This window comes from Ursus arctos, unplaced genomic scaffold (genome assembly GCF_023065955.2).
Source record: "Ursus arctos isolate Adak ecotype North America unplaced genomic scaffold, UrsArc2.0 scaffold_15, whole genome shotgun sequence".
Taxonomy (NCBI): Eukaryota; Metazoa; Chordata; class Mammalia; order Carnivora; family Ursidae; genus Ursus; species Ursus arctos.
Genome location: NW_026622819.1, coordinates 47,974,265 through 47,992,054, shown reverse-complemented (window position 1 = coordinate 47,992,054; position 17,790 = coordinate 47,974,265). Strand labels below are relative to the sequence as shown.

General features: G+C 35.8%; 1 protein-coding gene across 6 annotated transcripts in view; it reads left to right on the top strand.

Annotated features, from left to right (window-relative positions):
- The window catches only part of RNF145 (ring finger protein 145), a 97,004-nt gene that overhangs the window by 65,592 nt on the left and 13,622 nt on the right, over nt 1-17,790 (top strand). For all 6 annotated transcript variants that reach the window (XM_057312290.1, XM_057312289.1, XM_057312288.1 and 3 more), the window contains 4 exons: nt 3,359-3,450; nt 10,314-10,549; nt 13,051-13,226; nt 16,537-16,677. In XM_057312290.1, coding sequence (XP_057168273.1) covers nt 3,359-3,450; nt 10,314-10,549; nt 13,051-13,226; nt 16,537-16,677 — 645 coding nt within the window. The remainder of the gene's footprint in view (nt 1-3,358; nt 3,451-10,313; nt 10,550-13,050; nt 13,227-16,536; nt 16,678-17,790) is intronic.

Genomic DNA, 17,790 nt, shown 5'->3' with positions numbered 1-17,790 from the left:
AAAAAAAATCTTCTAAATTGAAAAATCAAATACCGCTTTTGAACATTTCATCTGATTTAGTCTTGAAATAGTTATTAAATTTTGTTAAAAATTAGAATTTCATGGCTCTTGCATCACATTAATTTTTGGCATAAAATGACTCATGGAATTTTGCACAATTCCTTCTGTGGATCCTTCTTATTTGGCTTACTGTCTTGTTTATTTACATTGTGAATGACCCACTCTGTTGAGAGACTTGAGTAATCAAGTTTTCATTGTCAGCATGGAATGCCATGAAGTTGTTCATAACTTAGATATAGAGATCTTTGTTCAAACGATCCCTATTACAGTTCTTCTGTATAGTTTGGGATGCAATGTCCAGATTCTCCTATCAGAAGGGACAGCTCTTTAGTGGCTACTTGGTTAGACCAGTAGTTCAGCCCTCCCAAAGCCACTGCCCTGGCTCTGGCAAGCCAAGCTCGGCTGCTGGCCCAAAGAGGGACTACAGGCTTTCTGTGCCTGGCTGTCTTTACTGAGGTGAGGCTTACTGGTGAGTCAGCCAAACAGGGAAGATTCTGAAGGACTGTCTTGATAGATAGGAGTTGAGCAAAAGAGAAAGGGTCTAAGGTACCTAGAGAAGGTGTTAATTTCTGTGATAGGATGATTGGTTCGGTGTCTCAGGTCGCACATTAATGGGGGATGTTACAGCATTGAGGAAAGCTGTTCTTAGGGTCCTAGAGGAGAGCAGCAGCACAGAGAAATAGTGGAAGGAAGCTGTTTAACACCAGGGTTTTGTCATTAGGGCCTAAATATTGATTATTCTTCTGGAAGACAGATCTCCCTAAGTGTCCTATAATCTTGTCAAATCACAAAGTCATGAAATACGGAGACTGAAAAAGAAAATAATTCTGTTTTTACAGCATTTATCACAATTGTAATTAATTTTAGATTAATTTGTTTAGTGTTTGTTTCTCCTCCTGGTTTGTTAAGCTCCATGCTGACAGAATTGTGTCTTCTTGTCTGCTGTAGTACTCCTAGAGTGGAGCAGTGTGCTAGCAACAGTGTCTGCAGTAAATTCTTTTTGAGGTTAAAAGAAAAAGTATAGAGAATGTTGATTTTCCTTACAAATTTTGTTACGTTGAAGTTAGAATTCTTAAAAGAAAGACGGAAGCTGTGAAAAAAGAAGATAAAGTAGGCTAGGAAATACTACAAAACAACTAACGAATGTTTCAACAATGAGAAATTCTAGAATAGTGTTTGCTGAGTTATATATAAAACATCAGTAATATGATGACAAAAGCAAACAAGGGAGAGAAAACATGTTAGGGAATGCAGCTCTGCAATTCCTCCCTCGCCCCTGAGATCTCCTGGGGCCTGATCCCTGTGGGAGCAATGTTTGCCTCTTCCTGGGGGTAGTGCTCTTGTGGGCACCTCTATTCTCTTTTTATTGAATTCACATAAAATTAACCTTTAAAGTGAACAATTCATTGGCATACATTACATTCATAATGTTGTGCAACCATCACCATTATCTAATTCCAGAACATTTTCATCACCCCACGGTAAACCCCAGTACCCATTATGTGTCCTTTCCATTTTCCTACCCCCAGCCCTTGGCAAACATCAATCTGCTTTTTGTCTTTGTGGGTTTTCCCTCTTTGTAATTGGACCTATTGGAGAGGGATCTGCTGTGGCCACAAAGAAACTATTTGTCTTTGGAAGCCTAGGACTCAGGTTAGAGCTCTTTCAAATTTAAATATCTTTCTCAAAGACTTCATAAATGTTAAGTGGTATTTGTATGTGTATTTTATTTTAAATTTTATAATTTTCTAAATTCTTCAGTTTTCTGTCCTAAAACTTCATAAAATATGATAATTCTACATTGATGGTTACCTAGTAATGTCGTAATCAGATGTGTACACGTAATTTGCATGTGTAGTAGCATTTATGCCTCTCACAGGGTTTCAACCACTGACCTCTAGATTGGGTAGTCCTTTGTTGTGGGGACTGTCCTATGCACTGTCAGATGTTGTGGCAGCATCTTGATCTGGGTGCTCGTAGCAGCCCCAATCCTTCTAAATTGTGACAACTTAAAATGTCTCCAGACATTGCAAAATGTCCGTCAGGGTTGACCTGATGGACCCCCTGGTTGACCACCACTGCATTAAAATCATTCTTTTTGAGAATTTCAGTAAAAAGACTATTAGAATATTATTTGTTAGAAATAGTCATCATAGAATGATAGAGGAGAATTGCTAAATCACCCATGAATCTAGGTCCATTATTGATTTTTATAATTGCCCCCAAACTACTCCCATTCATAAAACATATTTTAGTTTTTAATTTTGATTTTTTGGAAGTACTTTCCTTGTGGATTATGCAACGGTCATTTTTTATTTGGCTGTGCTGCTACACTGAAGGATTTCAACTTGATTGCCTAATAGGAAGTAATTTCATGGAAAAAGTAAATACAGCCGTGGGTTCAGAAATACTGGCAACATTCAAACTGTTTTAAATACAATGAATAAAGCATTCAATAATTGAAGAAAAGGAGAATTTTTTTCTACACATTTCCCTACCTGATGTTGAAGGAACTTAAGACCATAGTCTTCTAGTGTTACTACTTATTGATAATAAGTTAAATTTTCCCTTCCAGTGCTTCCTGGATGTGCACTGAAAGTTCTGTTTTCTCAGTGTGTAAAGGGTCTTTCCCATTTAAATCTTGTTATTTCTCAGTAATCACATGTTAAATGAATTAAATTGTAAAAGGAATATTTGATGTGATTTAAAATTTGTTTCAAAATAAATCTGTAGCCCACTTACATATTATAACCTTAATTATAGATTCTTGATAGAGTCGAAAGTGATAGTTTTTAAGGATTGTTCTGCTGTGAGCCAGTTTTTTTTTTACCTGTAACTAAATGCAATTGGGGATAAAACTTTGGGGAAAATAAGATAGGCGGGATGGTGGAAGAGAGCCAAAAGAGGGGAAATTTGATGTAATATTATTGGGTATTATCAGTTAAGTAGTAGGGTTGAGGGATGGCTTCTCAACTGGTTGTTTTGTTTTGTTTTGTTTTGCTGGGAATAGTTTTTAATAAGGCCTTGGGAAGAAAGAAAATCTCATAAAGTGGAGCTTTGGCTGTCTTTTCTACATAGTAAAATTCACTTTCAGTAAATTCTGATCCAGTGCATAGAAGAAAGAAATGAGTCCATCCTTACCTAATTCTTTATACCTAAATTTTTTCTTAGTATACATGTGGAGAGAGATGTTACTAACATAATACGCTATTTATAAGAATACGGTACTTTAGCTGCTGCTTTTCTCCGTATGTGCTTGGAATGTATCTAATGCATTTTTACCATTTTACTTACTTAGGGACTATGTCAGGAGTGAACTGGAGTCGGCCTATGAAGGACCAATGTATTTAGAACCTCTCTCCATGAATCGGTTTACCACAGCCTTAATAGGTAAATATTATGAAAGAATTAAAAGTGTAGGTGGGGACCAACCAGTCTTACTATCTTCTTTACATGCTTAAAATCATACATAGCCTATAGTTGCTTGTGTTTTTTAATGCTATTTTAACTATTTGGAAGGTTAATAAAGCTAATTTTTACTTTGTAAGATTAAAATTAAATATGTAATGTTTTTAAGTTATTTATTGTTATTGAAAGCCGTCACTATAGTCAAAAATAAATTGCCAGAAACCTCAAGAACTTGAGACACAATTGAAATATTTAGGTAGCAGGATGTTAAAAAATACGAGTGTTGGCTAAGACCAAAAACCAGTATAGATATAGTCCTAAGTGACATACTAGACCCTACCTACCGTGACAGAATTGCAAAAAAAGAAGTGAGAGAAAACCTATTTTGTGGCTCTTAAACTCACCCATATAGGGAGTGATAAAAGGTTGAATGTTGGAGATTAAGGAGGATTTCTGTAGAGACCTCTTTTCCCTGAAATACCTTCCCAACCGTTCACATGTGGAGAATTCAGCAGTAGACCATTTGGAGAGTCACATGTCTTCTGTGGCTTGGGGGGTACTGTGAACTGGTGTCTGACCTGCGCCTGCGAAATCTCAAGCTGCACCATCTAAAATTAGCCACATGCAGCTATTGAGCTCTTGAAATGTGGCTAATCCAAATTAAGATATACTGTAAGTCTAAAACACCCAATTTCTAAGATTTAGCACAAAAAAGGATGCAAAGTGTCTTGTTAATTTTTTAATGTAGGTTGTTTATATGATAATTTTGGGGGCATATTAGGTTGAATAAAATATGCTGTTAATTAATTCCACCTGTTTTTTTTTTTGTTGTTGTTATTTTACTTTTTAAAAGGCTACCAGAAGTTTAAGAATTACAAATGTGGCTTGTATTATAATTCTAATGTGATATCAAGGCCAACAGTGGGCTGGCTGGCTGTTGAGTTTTCTGACTATGGACATAGTGAAAATGTCTTGGGAAGTTTTCTTGTATCTTCTAATCTATGTAGGCAAAGGGTATTAGTTGCTTATGAACTAGATAAGGGCCCCAAGAGTCTATGGGATTTTAGGTCCTTCTAAGAGAGCCTTTAGAAGGATAAGAAGACTCCAATGGGGATTGAATTTCCAGGAGTTAAGCAAAGAACCAAAAACAGCCAGAGGAGGGTACATAACAAGCGCTAAGGGTGGGAGAGCCACAGTGTTGAGAACAATCTCAGAAGAACCCATAAAAATGCACAGGAGAAAAGCAATGAGATTAAAAAAACATTTGGGGGGGGGTACATATGGGAAGGGGGGTGGAGGGGCCGAGGGAGAGAGAATCTTAATCTTAAGCAGGCTCCACCATCAGTGCAGAGCCCAGTGCAGGGCTTGATCTCACAACCCTGAGATCATGACCTGAGTGGAAATCAAGAGTCAGATGCTTAACCGACTGAGCCACCCAGGCACCCCAAGGGGATTTTTTTTTATGCTCCAGCTTGGTGCACCCACACCCTATCATTGTTAGGAGCATAGTCGAGTAAGGATTTCCTACTTCCCTTCTCTCCTTCTTCCCTACATACTTCAACCCTGGATAAGTCGGGAAGAGAAGGCAATGGTGCTGTCAGAGAAAGAAGATGAAACCTGCCATAACCTTTCCACCTCTCTCACAATTGTGGGTTTTCAATCTGTAGTCCTGTAGGAGGCCTGAGCTAGAGTAAGGGAAAAGCCTTAACTAAATAGTGTTGGCTATTGTTCAATTGAAACTGTGTAACCTAAGCTAGAGTAGAAAAGTTACAGGACTTGCCTTAGGGGCAGGAGAACGCCAATCTTCACAGAGTGGATTTTAAAAGACAGTAGGAGAAAAAAAATAATGTTGCTTTATGACTGCATCCTAGGATTTGGTGTATTCAGTAGTGGTAACATTCAAGTGAAAATACAGCTGACCCTTTAACAACACGAGTTTGAACTGTGTGGGTCCACTTACAATCCAGTACTGTAAATGTATTTGCTTTTCCTTATAATTTTCTTAATAAAATTTTCTTTTCCCTAGCTTACATTATTGTAAGAATACAGTATGTATTACATATAAAATACAAAGTGTGTATTAATTGACTGTTTATGTTATTGGTAAGAATTGCAGTCAACGGTAGGCTGTTAAGTTTTTGGGGAGCCAAGCATTTTCAACTGTGCATGGTGTTGGCACCCCTAGCCCCCTTGCATTGTTTAGATGTCAGCTAGGTTATTATTATTATTTTTTTTATATTTGCTAGGTTACAAAGCTTGTCAAGTATTATTTTTTGTGATGATGTAATATAGTATAGAAACATTCCTTAAATTTTCCTGTCAGTGGCTATAATATTGTTTCCTCAACTAAGATTCAATTAATTGGAAATAAAATCCATAAACTATTAAGTACTATCTTTTCTTCCAATTTGGATTTTGAAGGTACTTTCTGCTCATTTCTTCCATTTCATTAAAGAACTTTTCAGTGAAAACCTGAGTAATATTGATATGCCATCATTTCTTAGAGTTGCAGACTTCTTGGAGCTATTTCTAATAGTGGAATCCTGACATCCAGAGATTACATTGTGATTTTGATTTGTTCAGAATTACTAATTGGAATAGGCACATCAATTTAAACAACTGCTAGTTTTTCTGGAGCTGCAGGAAAGATTTCCACTCCTTTTTTCACCTAAAAAGGAGAAGTCGTCTTCTCTTAAAGAGAATGATAGCCTATGAGTCATATTCTTCTATGAAGGAAGATAAGTGAAGCCTGTAACCCCAGAGTTGAGCACTGAATGTGCTGGCATAGACTTAGGGGAATTTTCATCATGTGTAGAGGAAGTTTACATCATGCCGAACAAGGAAATTTAAATATCACGGCTCTGAGTACAGTGACAGAAGTAAGATATGCCAGAATGAAAATTCCTAATCATTCCTAGTATTAAAGCATTTCCTCCACGTACTTTCTATTAGAGTTTTTGCTAGTTTTTTAATCAAAGAAATACACTTATTTTTAAAAGTCAAGACATACCACAATTTTATGATGAAAATTGGCTCTCTCCTGCACCACTCCTCTCCACACTCCTGTATCAATTCCCCAGAGGCCTTTCTCCTTCCTAGGCACGATAATATCTTCCCTGCTATTTTCTCTTTTGTCCTTCTCTGTAAGTCCTGTTAACCGAGTAATGTTCCTCCTACATTGACCCCCTAACTTCCTTACTGTTCTGTTTTCTTTTTTCTCTCTCTCTCTCTCTCTTTTGTTTTACTTGCTGAGATTTCCCAACTTTATCTTCCAACCCTTTTATTGTACCTTTTTTGTTTTATATTTTTAATATCCAGGAACTTGTTTTCATTGAATACCTCTTTTTACTATGACCGTCTTTTTTATTTCTTAGATATATCATGTATCTCTTTGAAGGTTTCTTTTGTTCCTTGAATTATCCATTTCCCCTGAGATCTTTTTTCTGTTTGTTTTGGTCTTTGTCTGTCATGGGATAGTAGTGTTTCTCAAGCCTGGATTTGAAACACCTGGTTGTATTAAACAGGGATTTGTAAATACTGATGCCTAGGCCTCATCTGATTAAACCATAAGTTTCACTTAAATATCTGGGAGTCCTTGACGGATCATTTGTATTCAAGTAAGCTAAGTTGTTGATTGGAATCTCTTTTAGGGTGTACCAGCTGGTATGTTTCACAGTTGATGTTCAAGTGGGATTGGCTGGTTTTGAGTATTTGTATGTTTTTTCACTTGGACTTGGTCATTTTCCCCAGAGAGTTATCTTTCTGTCCCCTGTAGGGGAGGCCGTTGTCAGTGACTAGAATGGGTGACAGTAACCATGGCAGCAGTGCTTGGATGCAGTGGTTGGTGCAGACTCTTTTCATTTGGGCATCTCACCTCTACTCTGGTGTCCAGGAGCCTGTGTCACTCTCTCCAGAGAGCAAATTTGGTCTTCATTCCAGGGTGAGGGAAAGAGTAGTGGCTTGGCTAAGTTAGTTGCCTCCTATCTCTTCATTCTCTGTCCTTTAAAATTTTCTCATAACTCACTTAGTGCCCTCTCTTCCTGGTTTTGTTGTTGTTTCTAGTATTATGGGTTTTCCTCCTTTTATGCCTTCATGAATATTTTGCACATTATTTAGATAACAATTCTTTAAAGGCTAAAATTAATACTTTGTGGGAGAGAATACATGTTAGATCATGGTGGATTGTTAATAAATGTTCAGCTTCGTGTAAAAATGGATGCCATTTTTGTATTCTTTTAATAGTAATATAGACTGAACACAAAACTAAAATCTCAAAGTATTGTTTTGCTTTTTATTGGCAAGAATTCTCACCAAGAGAATTTGACTAAATGACTCTTAAGTTAATCTGGTAGATAACATGTTCAAGAACTTTAAAGAAATTCTAAAGGGATCTATGGAGGCTTGTCTCATCAGTGAAATGGGACATTGTGGTACTTACTGTCATCAGAGTAGATCATTGAAAAAAATAGCAAGGGGGTGTTTGGGTGGCTCAGTTGGTTGAGCTTCTGGCTTTGGCTCAGGTCATGATCTTAGAGTCCTAGAATTGAGCCCCATGTCAGGCTCCCTGCTCGGCAGGGAGTCTGCTTCTTCCTCTCCCTCTCCTGCAGCCCCTCTTTCTACTCGTGCTCTCTCAAATATATAAACAAAATCTTAAAAAAATAGCAAGTTCTGATGTGGACACAAATATACAAAAAATGTAAAAGTATATTAGAGTGGCATTTCAAAGTGATGAGTAAAGAATTGGATGATTCTAATCTCCAGTTTTGAGACAACTGACTAAACATCTGGAAAAACAAACTTAGATCATTACTTCTTACCTTATTCTAAAACAAATTCCAAATGTGTTAATTTTTTTAAAGATTTTATTTATTTAGAGACAGAGAGAGAGCGTGAGTGAGGGGAGGGGCAGAGGGAGAGGGAAAGAGAGAATCTTAAGCAGACTCCATGCTGAGCATGGAGTCTGAAGCCAGGCTCGATCCCATGACCCTAAAATCATGACCTGAGTCAAAGTCAAGAATCGGATGCTTAACCGACTGAACCACCCAGGTGCTACTCAAATGTATTAATTTTTAAAGTAAAGAATACTAAAAGAAAATCTAGGTGATTACTTGTATGTCTTGAGTAGGGGGACCCATATGATTTAACCATGGCACCAAAGGTAGAAACCATCAAGGAAAAGATTGATAGGTTTGACCATTTATAGTAAAATATCCTATACTATAAGAGAAAAAAATTATTAAAATAGTCAAATGACACATTGGGAAAATATAATCATAAGACAAAGGAAATTGGTATCTTGATCAAAGAATTCCAGAAGGCTACATTCTCCAGTAGAAATGGCCAAAGAATGTGAACAAATAATTGCAGATTATTTTTGCATACTTACTTGTAATTAGTAATCAACAAATGCAAATTTTAAAAAGTTTAGGAAATATTCCTTGCCCTACCCTTCCTTAAATTATTTTTATTGCTGGCAAGTCAGTGGGAAAATGGGTGCCATAGGGCAGTCTGATAGTATGTGTCAGAAGCCTGAAGTATTTCTTTGATTCAGTAATTCCACTTTTAAGAATTTAGTCTAAGAAGATATTGGGAAATGTGCTCCAAGCAGTTTATACAAGGATGTCATACACATATAGGCTTATTCATAATAACATATTTTATAATTATTAACTATTTGAAAACAGCCATATGTTAGAACTGTGTCATTTGCATTCAGTGTAATATACCATACAACTAAAAACAACCATGTATATATACTTTCTGGTATAGAGAGAGACACATGTACTCTATGTATTAACTAAGAAAAACTGATTGTAAAAAAGTATGTACACTATAATCTCCTAGAAGACATTTGTGTATATTCACACTCATAGAATAAATATGAAAAGGGTAACAGTATGAATACCTAATTTTTAGAAAAGATTATTAGAGAGAGAGAACATGTGTGCGAGCAAATTTAAATGAGCGGGAAGGGCAGAGGGAGAGGGAGAGCCAATTTCAAGCCAACTCTTCCCTGAGCATGGAGCCAGATGCGGGGGCTGGATCTCACAAACCTGAGATCATGGCCTGATCTGAAACCAAGAGTCAGATGCTCAGCCGCCTGTGCCACCCAGGTGCCCCTGAACACCTAATTGTTTTTGAGCACTTAACTAGGTTTCAGATACAATGTGAAGGCTCTCTATGCAGTGCTTCCTTTAATGGACCAAAGGTATTATAGGATTATAAGAGATTGAGTTTTTTCCCCCTTATTTCTCTGTATTTTCTAAGTTTTCTATAATGAGCATACATAATCCTCTGGGAAGAATATGTTGCTTAAATTTTTTAGTGTTAACTTTCACTTTTGAGTCATTTGGAAAGAAGGCTTGCATGGTCCTGTAAAAGCAATTAAAGCTTGAAAATCTCAGAACGAATTTTGTTGCAACATGGTCTTAGGGAAGTAACTGTATCTCTGGAATTTTACGCTTTCACCCATAGACCAGAACAGTTAAATATTGAGGACCTTTGTAAGAGCTGTGTATAAAGAGTAGTAACTGAGTAACTATAATATTGAATTAGAAATTAAAAAAACCTTTTTCTGTATTATATATGTCATCCGAAATGTGATGAAGACCAGTGGATATTTGTGCTGCCTTTTTCAGATCAGTACCTAGGGAATCGGTGCTCGAAATTGACAGAACATGTGAATATGTAATTATGGTCAGATGAGGTAAAAATTTGATTTAAATTATTATCTAAGAGATCTTAATTAGACTTCTTCAAAAGCTGTGCCATCATCTTTATTGGCAGTGTCTTTTGTTTTTATTTTGTGGATACCAATCTTAAATGCGTTCTCCTCCCCATTTTAGGTCAGTTGGTGGTGTGTACTTTATGCTCCTGTGTCATGAAAACGAAGCAGATTTGGCTTTTTTCAGCTCACATGCTTCCCCTGCTGGCACGACTCTGCCTTGTCCCTCTGGAGACAATTGTTATCATCAACAAATTTGCTATGATTTTTACTGGATTGGAAGTTCTCTACTTTCTTGGGTCTAATCTTTTAGTACCTTATAACCTTGCTAAGTCTGCATACAGAGAATTGGTTCAGGTAAGACTGACAATCACACACAGGTAGATAAAATTCTACATAAAAATTAGTTCTGTTAAAGATTTAGTTCATTTCATAGTCGTGGTCGTGGTAACATTCATCCCCCTGTTGGACAGTTTCTAAGTAGCAACTATTTTCAACCTAATTAGGAGCATCTGCGATTCTTCATGATGAAGTGTTCTGCAGAGAGGCAGTGAAGTGGGATTCTGTGGAAGCAGAGGGTCTGGGTTTTTTACTCTGGCTCTACTGTTTACTAGCTGTGTAACCTGGGGATAGTGGGTAGTCACTTAAGTTGGCTTATCCGTAAAATGGAGCTAATAATAACAGTACTTAACTTGTAGGGTTGCTGTGAGGTTTAAATGAGTTCAGTGCGGCAGACAGTATTCAGTCTGTGTTAACTATTACAATGAAGACAAAAATAATACAGAATTGAAAACCTAGAGGTAAAATCTGGACTTCTCTTCTGATTAAAGTCCTACTGTGACTACGGTTTTTTTCCTTGTATTTGCCAACTTATGTAAACTGAGAAGTTAAGTAGTTCTGGGCTGTCATATGATGGATTTTGTTTTAGGTATACTGATTTTGCCAGTATGACATGTTTCTGCCCATCCTACTTTTTTTAGCCTTTGCTCTAAAACAGATTATTTCCAGAAAGAAACAGTAGATATTTAAATATTTCCATTTGACTTGATTGATAAGTTTCAGTATATAAAATAGATATTAAAACTGACATTGATATAAAAAGAGAGTGCTAAAATGGACGTTCTTTTTTACCTTTTGACTGTGTGTATATGACCTTAAGGTACAGGAGGCTCTCAGATTGACTAAACTAAAACTACTAAGTGAAATGGGCTTTTTTGTTGTTGTTATGGCCCCAGGGGCAGATTTCCTAGAAAAATTTCCCTAAACTCTTGGCTTTAGGCTGATTCTGCCTTCTTTGTTCATCTTATGTAATGATTAAGTTGGGCAATTTTCAGAGGAGGAAATTATTTTCATACTCAAGAGCTTTTTTATGAGGAAGGGTTATAGTTACATTCAGAGTAAGAATAACTGAAATATGTATTTTTTCTTTGAATTCAATCTTGTGGAGCTACCCTAGTTTGTGGGAAACAGAAGACAATCAGTAAACATTAATTGGTTACTGTTTATTTAATCACCATAAGGACAGAGCCCTCATTTCTCAATGTCCTGTTTACCTTCTTGGTTGCCTTAAGAGTCATGCATCACTAAATATCGTAGTTGAAAATAAATTCTAGGTTATGAAATCCACAACCTGGAAAGACTTGGATAGGTAAGAAATGGAAACTATCAGGCTTTTTAGGCATCTGTTCCTTGAATGGAAAGGAGGAAAAGTACTCTCTACCTCTTAATGATTAGTTTGCTGCTAATAATAATTTTGTGGCTAGTTTTAGCTTGAAAAAGCTAGTTGCTTTTGCTTTAAATATTTTCTCGTAGGGGAAAAATAGAAGTTAATCTTGACTGGATTTTAGAGAAAGCAAATTTAGAATAACCTGCAAGTCCTTGCATTTTAACTTAATACTTAAAAGATCTACATCTACCTAGAGATAGATGTTAATTAGAAATCAGAAAAACTTGAAGTCAGTGTATTTTAATTTAGGATATTTGTATTTTATTGAAACAATCTGGTATCACATTGAGAGTTCTAGCAAAGATGATCTGCTGTATAGGTTAGAGTTTGTAGCCTGCCTTGCAGAACACTGTTGTATTACCAGGGTCTGGTCCCTGGCATAGTAACTCCAGAAACTTGGTTACATGTGTGCTTGTTAGGCTGAATCAGATTATGAGAATTGATTCCTCCTAATCAATCTCGTAAGAGATTGTTTTACAAACTGGAAAGCTAATTTACTGATTAGTAGATTAATAAACTTTTTAAACCTTTTTTCCTGGTGTTAATGCACTAGGCAAATCAAATAAATTGAGAAATGTTGTTTGATAAATACACAGGAGGAGCAAGGGGAATTGATCTGTCTGGGGGAAAAGACTGGCTAACTATCTTTGCTCTCCAGTAGAGTAAACTCCAGTGTTTATTCTGTCTTCCGTCAAACTGTTTCTCCCCTGTGACATTTCCTGAATAAACCTGTAAAAATTCTTCCTTTTACCTTGCCCCTTTTTCTAGCCATTCATGCACTATTGCATTATTTATGGTAGTCCTGATCATTTTGATTTAGAGATGAGTAAGTTTACAAAGTCTGGTTAACCTACCTTTGATGTAGTTTTACTCTGAAAGTGACTTCATTTTGAACCGTAAGGGCAGTTTATGGTTGTCATTTGATGAGTGTGTGTCAAGTGTTAATGCAAAATCAGTGAATTTTAGAAAATGTACTAACTGTACAGAGCTAACTTTAAAGGAATTTAGTTGGAACAATCTTAGTGAAAGAAAAGCAATTTAATTTTTCTCTTTAAGTACTTTAAACTCTTTTGTGTTTAAAGTGTTTATTGAAGTGATACAAGATGTTTTCCTTTTTCATTTTCTTATTCAGGTCGTAGAGGTGTATGGCCTTCTGGCTTTGGGAATGTCCCTGTGGAATCAGCTCGTAGTCCCTGTACTTTTCATGGTTTTCTGGCTCGTCTTATTTGCTCTTCAGATTTACTCCTATTTCAGTACTCGAGATCAGCCTGCATCACGTGAGAGGCTGCTTTTCCTTTTCCTGACAAGGTAATTAATAAGAACGTATGGTACTGTACATAACCTTAGGAAGAGAAGACTTTGATCTAGGAATAGCAAGTTTTGCAAATCTCCAGTTATGTTTAGGGTACCCCATATTTAATTAAGATAGGATTTTCATTTGGTGGATGCCTAGGGCTGGCAGTGCAGGGAGGTGCTAAGGTAATAATGGTATATTGGCTGTAGCAAATGATTTGTGGAAAGGTACATAGCAAATTTAAAAAAGTTTTTTAAAATTCTGAGTTAAATTACTGGTTGGGTAAATAAAACATGTTACTAAAAATAATTATCAATTACTAAGTATTTAATATGTGCCAACCACATTGCTAAACACTTTTCTTCAGACTTAATCTTGACAGCAACCCTGAGAGATAGGTGCCTTTATTATCATTTACCATTTTAATAGCTGGGGAGACTGTACCGAGAGTACCTTGCCCAAGGTGACACTGCTGAAAGAAACCTTGCTGTTGTCAGACCCCATCTGAGTTCAAACCCTGTGACTTAACTCTTGCAGCTAATGCCCTGTTATTTTTCATGTTTTACTTCATTATTCAGATATAGTCAAATAAGTGGAGAAGTGAGTATATCATAATGCTTTGCTGTTTGCCCCAAAGGAATTCTGAGACTTGGTTTTTAAGATTTAGTTTTTTAAAAAAATAGTCTTAAGTCATCAGAGTCCTTTTTCTGCTAAAGTATCTTTGTTGTGAGCTTATGCTACATCCACATTTGTCATTTTTCCACTCTTGAGTTTGAATCTCAAGTCCTCAGAATCTAGCACATGGCTATCTATCTTCATTCCCTGGCACATACAGGCAAGAATGAAATTCTGTCCTTCAGGAGAGTACATATAAGCAAGAAGTGTTGAGTTTTAGTTAATAGAGCCATTGTTTCTCAGCCAACCAAATGACGGAGCACTATGCAGGGATCAGGTTGTAAGGGGTGTAGGGAAAATGTTACACAGTGTTAAATATCAGTAAAAATGTCACAGGGTAGTACGTATTTTAGTAAATAAGCAGAATAAACTTACTGGCACTGAGTCAGATTTTGTATTTTCTAAAAATAACACTTTGAGTTGATAAGTAGCTTCTGTAAGCATGCAATAAATTGATACCAAATACATTTTAATAGTTCATTATTAGTGAAGTTTCACTGCTGTTGTTTTTTAATGTAAATATTATGGAAGTTTTATGAAGAATTTTAAAATGATCTGAAAAGTAATTCAATTTTAAGAGAAAGAGAAATAGAATCCTTTGGTTAGGATAATAACCTAAGTGTGGGACTGGGATTGGTCATGTTTTAAACCAGATTATTAGCCATTAAAAAGTACAATCAGATCAAGTGTAGCATAGTGTAATAGGCTTAACAAGTCAGTAAGCCATGAATGAATTTGGATTTACTTACAAAGTAGGAAAGTAATACTGAGATTTTTAGATGAGGTTTAGGTGTCTTGCCAAAATGATTTTTCTCTCTATTCCTTTTTAGACATGGAATGGATTACTCTTTCTCAAAATAGGAATGTTTAAATTTGGTTTTTAACAGAGAAGTTCCCATATGGCTCTTCTGTTAATTTCTATCTCTGTAAGCATTGTTGTCCTTGATGCTCCTTTGTGCCAGGTTACATTGGTGTGTTGCCTTGCCAAAGAACAACTTATTTACAAAAGGAAGATTGCAAGTTTATCAGCATACCCTGACTAAACAAACCAACTAAAAAAGCACATGCAAACAAAGGTTTGCTTTTGCAGCCAGAAAATAGAAACTAAAATTCAGTATAAAACATCTCACTGAAGAGAGAGAGGAAGAAAAGTTTTATAAAATTTCCAAATTCTTTCACTTCCTCAAAGTTAGGTTGAAACCTTTTGCTTTCTTAAGTATGTTCTCTTTTGAAAAATATCCTCTTGAAAATGTAATTAAATCATACTGCTTGGATGTACAAGATTTCTTTAAATCTGGAGACAAGAATAGAGAAATAGTACGGATCATCATTAAATTTTCAGACTTTTCCAGTGAGAACGAAGTAAAATTTTTAGTATATTTTTAGCCATGATTATCACTGTTTAGTTACTAGACAATTTGTTTAAACATAAGGATTTAAACATAAGGATTTCTCTGAGAAAATGTCACATTTCAGAAATTAGATTTGTAAGAATGCCATAAAATCATTCTTTCGGCTATCAACCACCATGACTCATAGATATTTTGACTCCTAAAAGAAAACCAGACATTTTTTTCTCATCATACTGTGCATTGATCTATGGAAAAGTAGATGTTTTCACTTAAAAACTTAAAAGCAATTAGTTGTTTAGAAAGGGTAACTATGTAGTAGAAGCACAGAGCTACATAGTAAAGGACAGGGGGTGATTTGCCTGAATGAATTCCTCATGGGTACAAATGAAATTCTTAACTGGAATTTTAAAACTTCTCTGAACATTTGTTAAATGCTGTATAAATGCTAAATCCAAATTATTAGTACATAATATTACATATGTTTGTAAAATACTTGTTAATAATTTAGTATCTAATATGTTCAGTGAAAGTATCGAATGTATTTCCATAAAATGTCAAAGTATTTACAATCTTTAGTTAGTGTAAGGTCTTCCAGTTCTTCTTGTAAGTGGTATTCGTAGCGAACTTTTATGTTAAAAATTGATACTAAAATTATTTTTAAATGGTCTTTGGCTGTATTCTTGGATATGCTTTTGAAACAACCCAGAAAATATGCAGTCGTGTAAACCTAAATTAAATTAAAATATAAAGTATCAATAATATGGAAAATACTGTTGTATTGAGAGGAGTTGGGGACTGCAAAGTCAATATGGGCCTTCCCTGATAATAGTTTGGCCAAATAAGGAGTTTTGACAAGTAATCATATTAGCACAAATTGGACTATGAACAATTTGTGCAGCCAACATTTTTCAGAAGGAACTGTGGGCAACTATACGAGTCTTTTTTGAATATTATCAGCATGTTAATTATGTGTTTCTTAGGGTTTGAAGAAAATTTAAGTCCTTACTGCTTTTGAAAGAGGTGATAGATATATAAAAATAGAGAAGACATTGTTTCAGATATGGTACTATGTACTGAATATTTGCTAAAGAGATTTTAAAAATGCAGATTAGGATAATAGAATGGATTTAAATTATTAATGGAGTGCTTAGGTGATTTTTTACCTCAAATTTTGGTTTGGGGTGGTTTAATTGATGAGAATCAGATCAAGGTTGGTGGTTATTTGAAGGCTTAAGATGGTTTTATTTCAAATGGAAAATTTTTATCTGTCAATATTTCCCCACCCCCCTTTTTCTAGTATTGCTGAATGCTGCAGCACTCCTTATTCGCTTTTGGGTTTGGTCTTCACGGTTTCCTTTGTTGCCTTGGGTGTTCTGACACTCTGCAAGTTTTACTTGCAGGGTTACCGAGCTTTCATGAATGATCCTGCCATGAATCGGTAAGTTCTTGACTATGGATGTCTCTAGACTTGTAAATATTATATATAACTTGAAGAAGTAATGATGAATTTCAGAGGAAATGGAATTTTGAGATTTTATTTTTTTGAATGGTTGCAACTATTTGGATTTAAAATACTATGAAAATATAACTGAATTTCCATATGTAAAAGATGGATTTTTACTGTATGTACATATCAGTATTTATTGGACACTTTCTTAGATTTAAGAGATTGGGGGGCGTGGGGAGGGGCAGAGGAAGAGAGAATCATAAACAGGCCCCACACCCTGCATAGAGCCTGACACGGGGCTCAGTCTCACGACCCCAAGATGAGTCATGAGCTGAAATCAAGAGTTGGACACTTAACCAGCTGAGCCACCAGAGATTTTTAATAGCGTGCTTTTTCCCATTTGAAGTTTAAGTGTAGCCCTGTTAAAATCAAATTTCTGTATTTGATACTTAAAAATTTTTTGTGTGTGGACATAATTTTGATACTGATTGAAGTTTCAAAGGGTGCATTAATGAGAATGCAGAGTAGTTAATCTGATTATTAAATCACTAAGATTAGATATTGGGAAACTCTATTTCTAGAGCTTGTCAATGATTTCTGTTAATAGGAATTTTTAATGGTTTCATTTATATAAATTTATATAATCTCAAAATCTTTATGGGGTGCCTGGGTGGTGCAGTCGTTAAGCGTCTGCCTTCAGCTCAGGGCTTGATCCCGGTGTTCTGGGATCGAGCCCCACATCGGGCTCCTCCGCTGGGAGCCTGCTTCTTCCTCTCCCACTACCTCTGCTTGTGCTCCTGCTCTCGCAGGCTATCTCTCTGTCAAAAAAATAAATAAAATCTTTAAAAAAAAAATCTTTAAATCTTTATGGAATGTTTCAGAATCGGTAGATGGTGCATACCTTGTAAATTGGAGGAAACATTTTTTTTGGTGTACATTATTTTTTTTATGATAGAAGAGGAAAAAAAGAAAAAGTATGCTTTATAATCTTCCTGCTAGTCCCAGCTAACACCTTTATAATGGCAAAAGAGGGAGGAGGGCAAGAAAGAAAAATAATTCATGTATAAGTTCACAAAATTCATACCATTCAGAAAATATGAAATG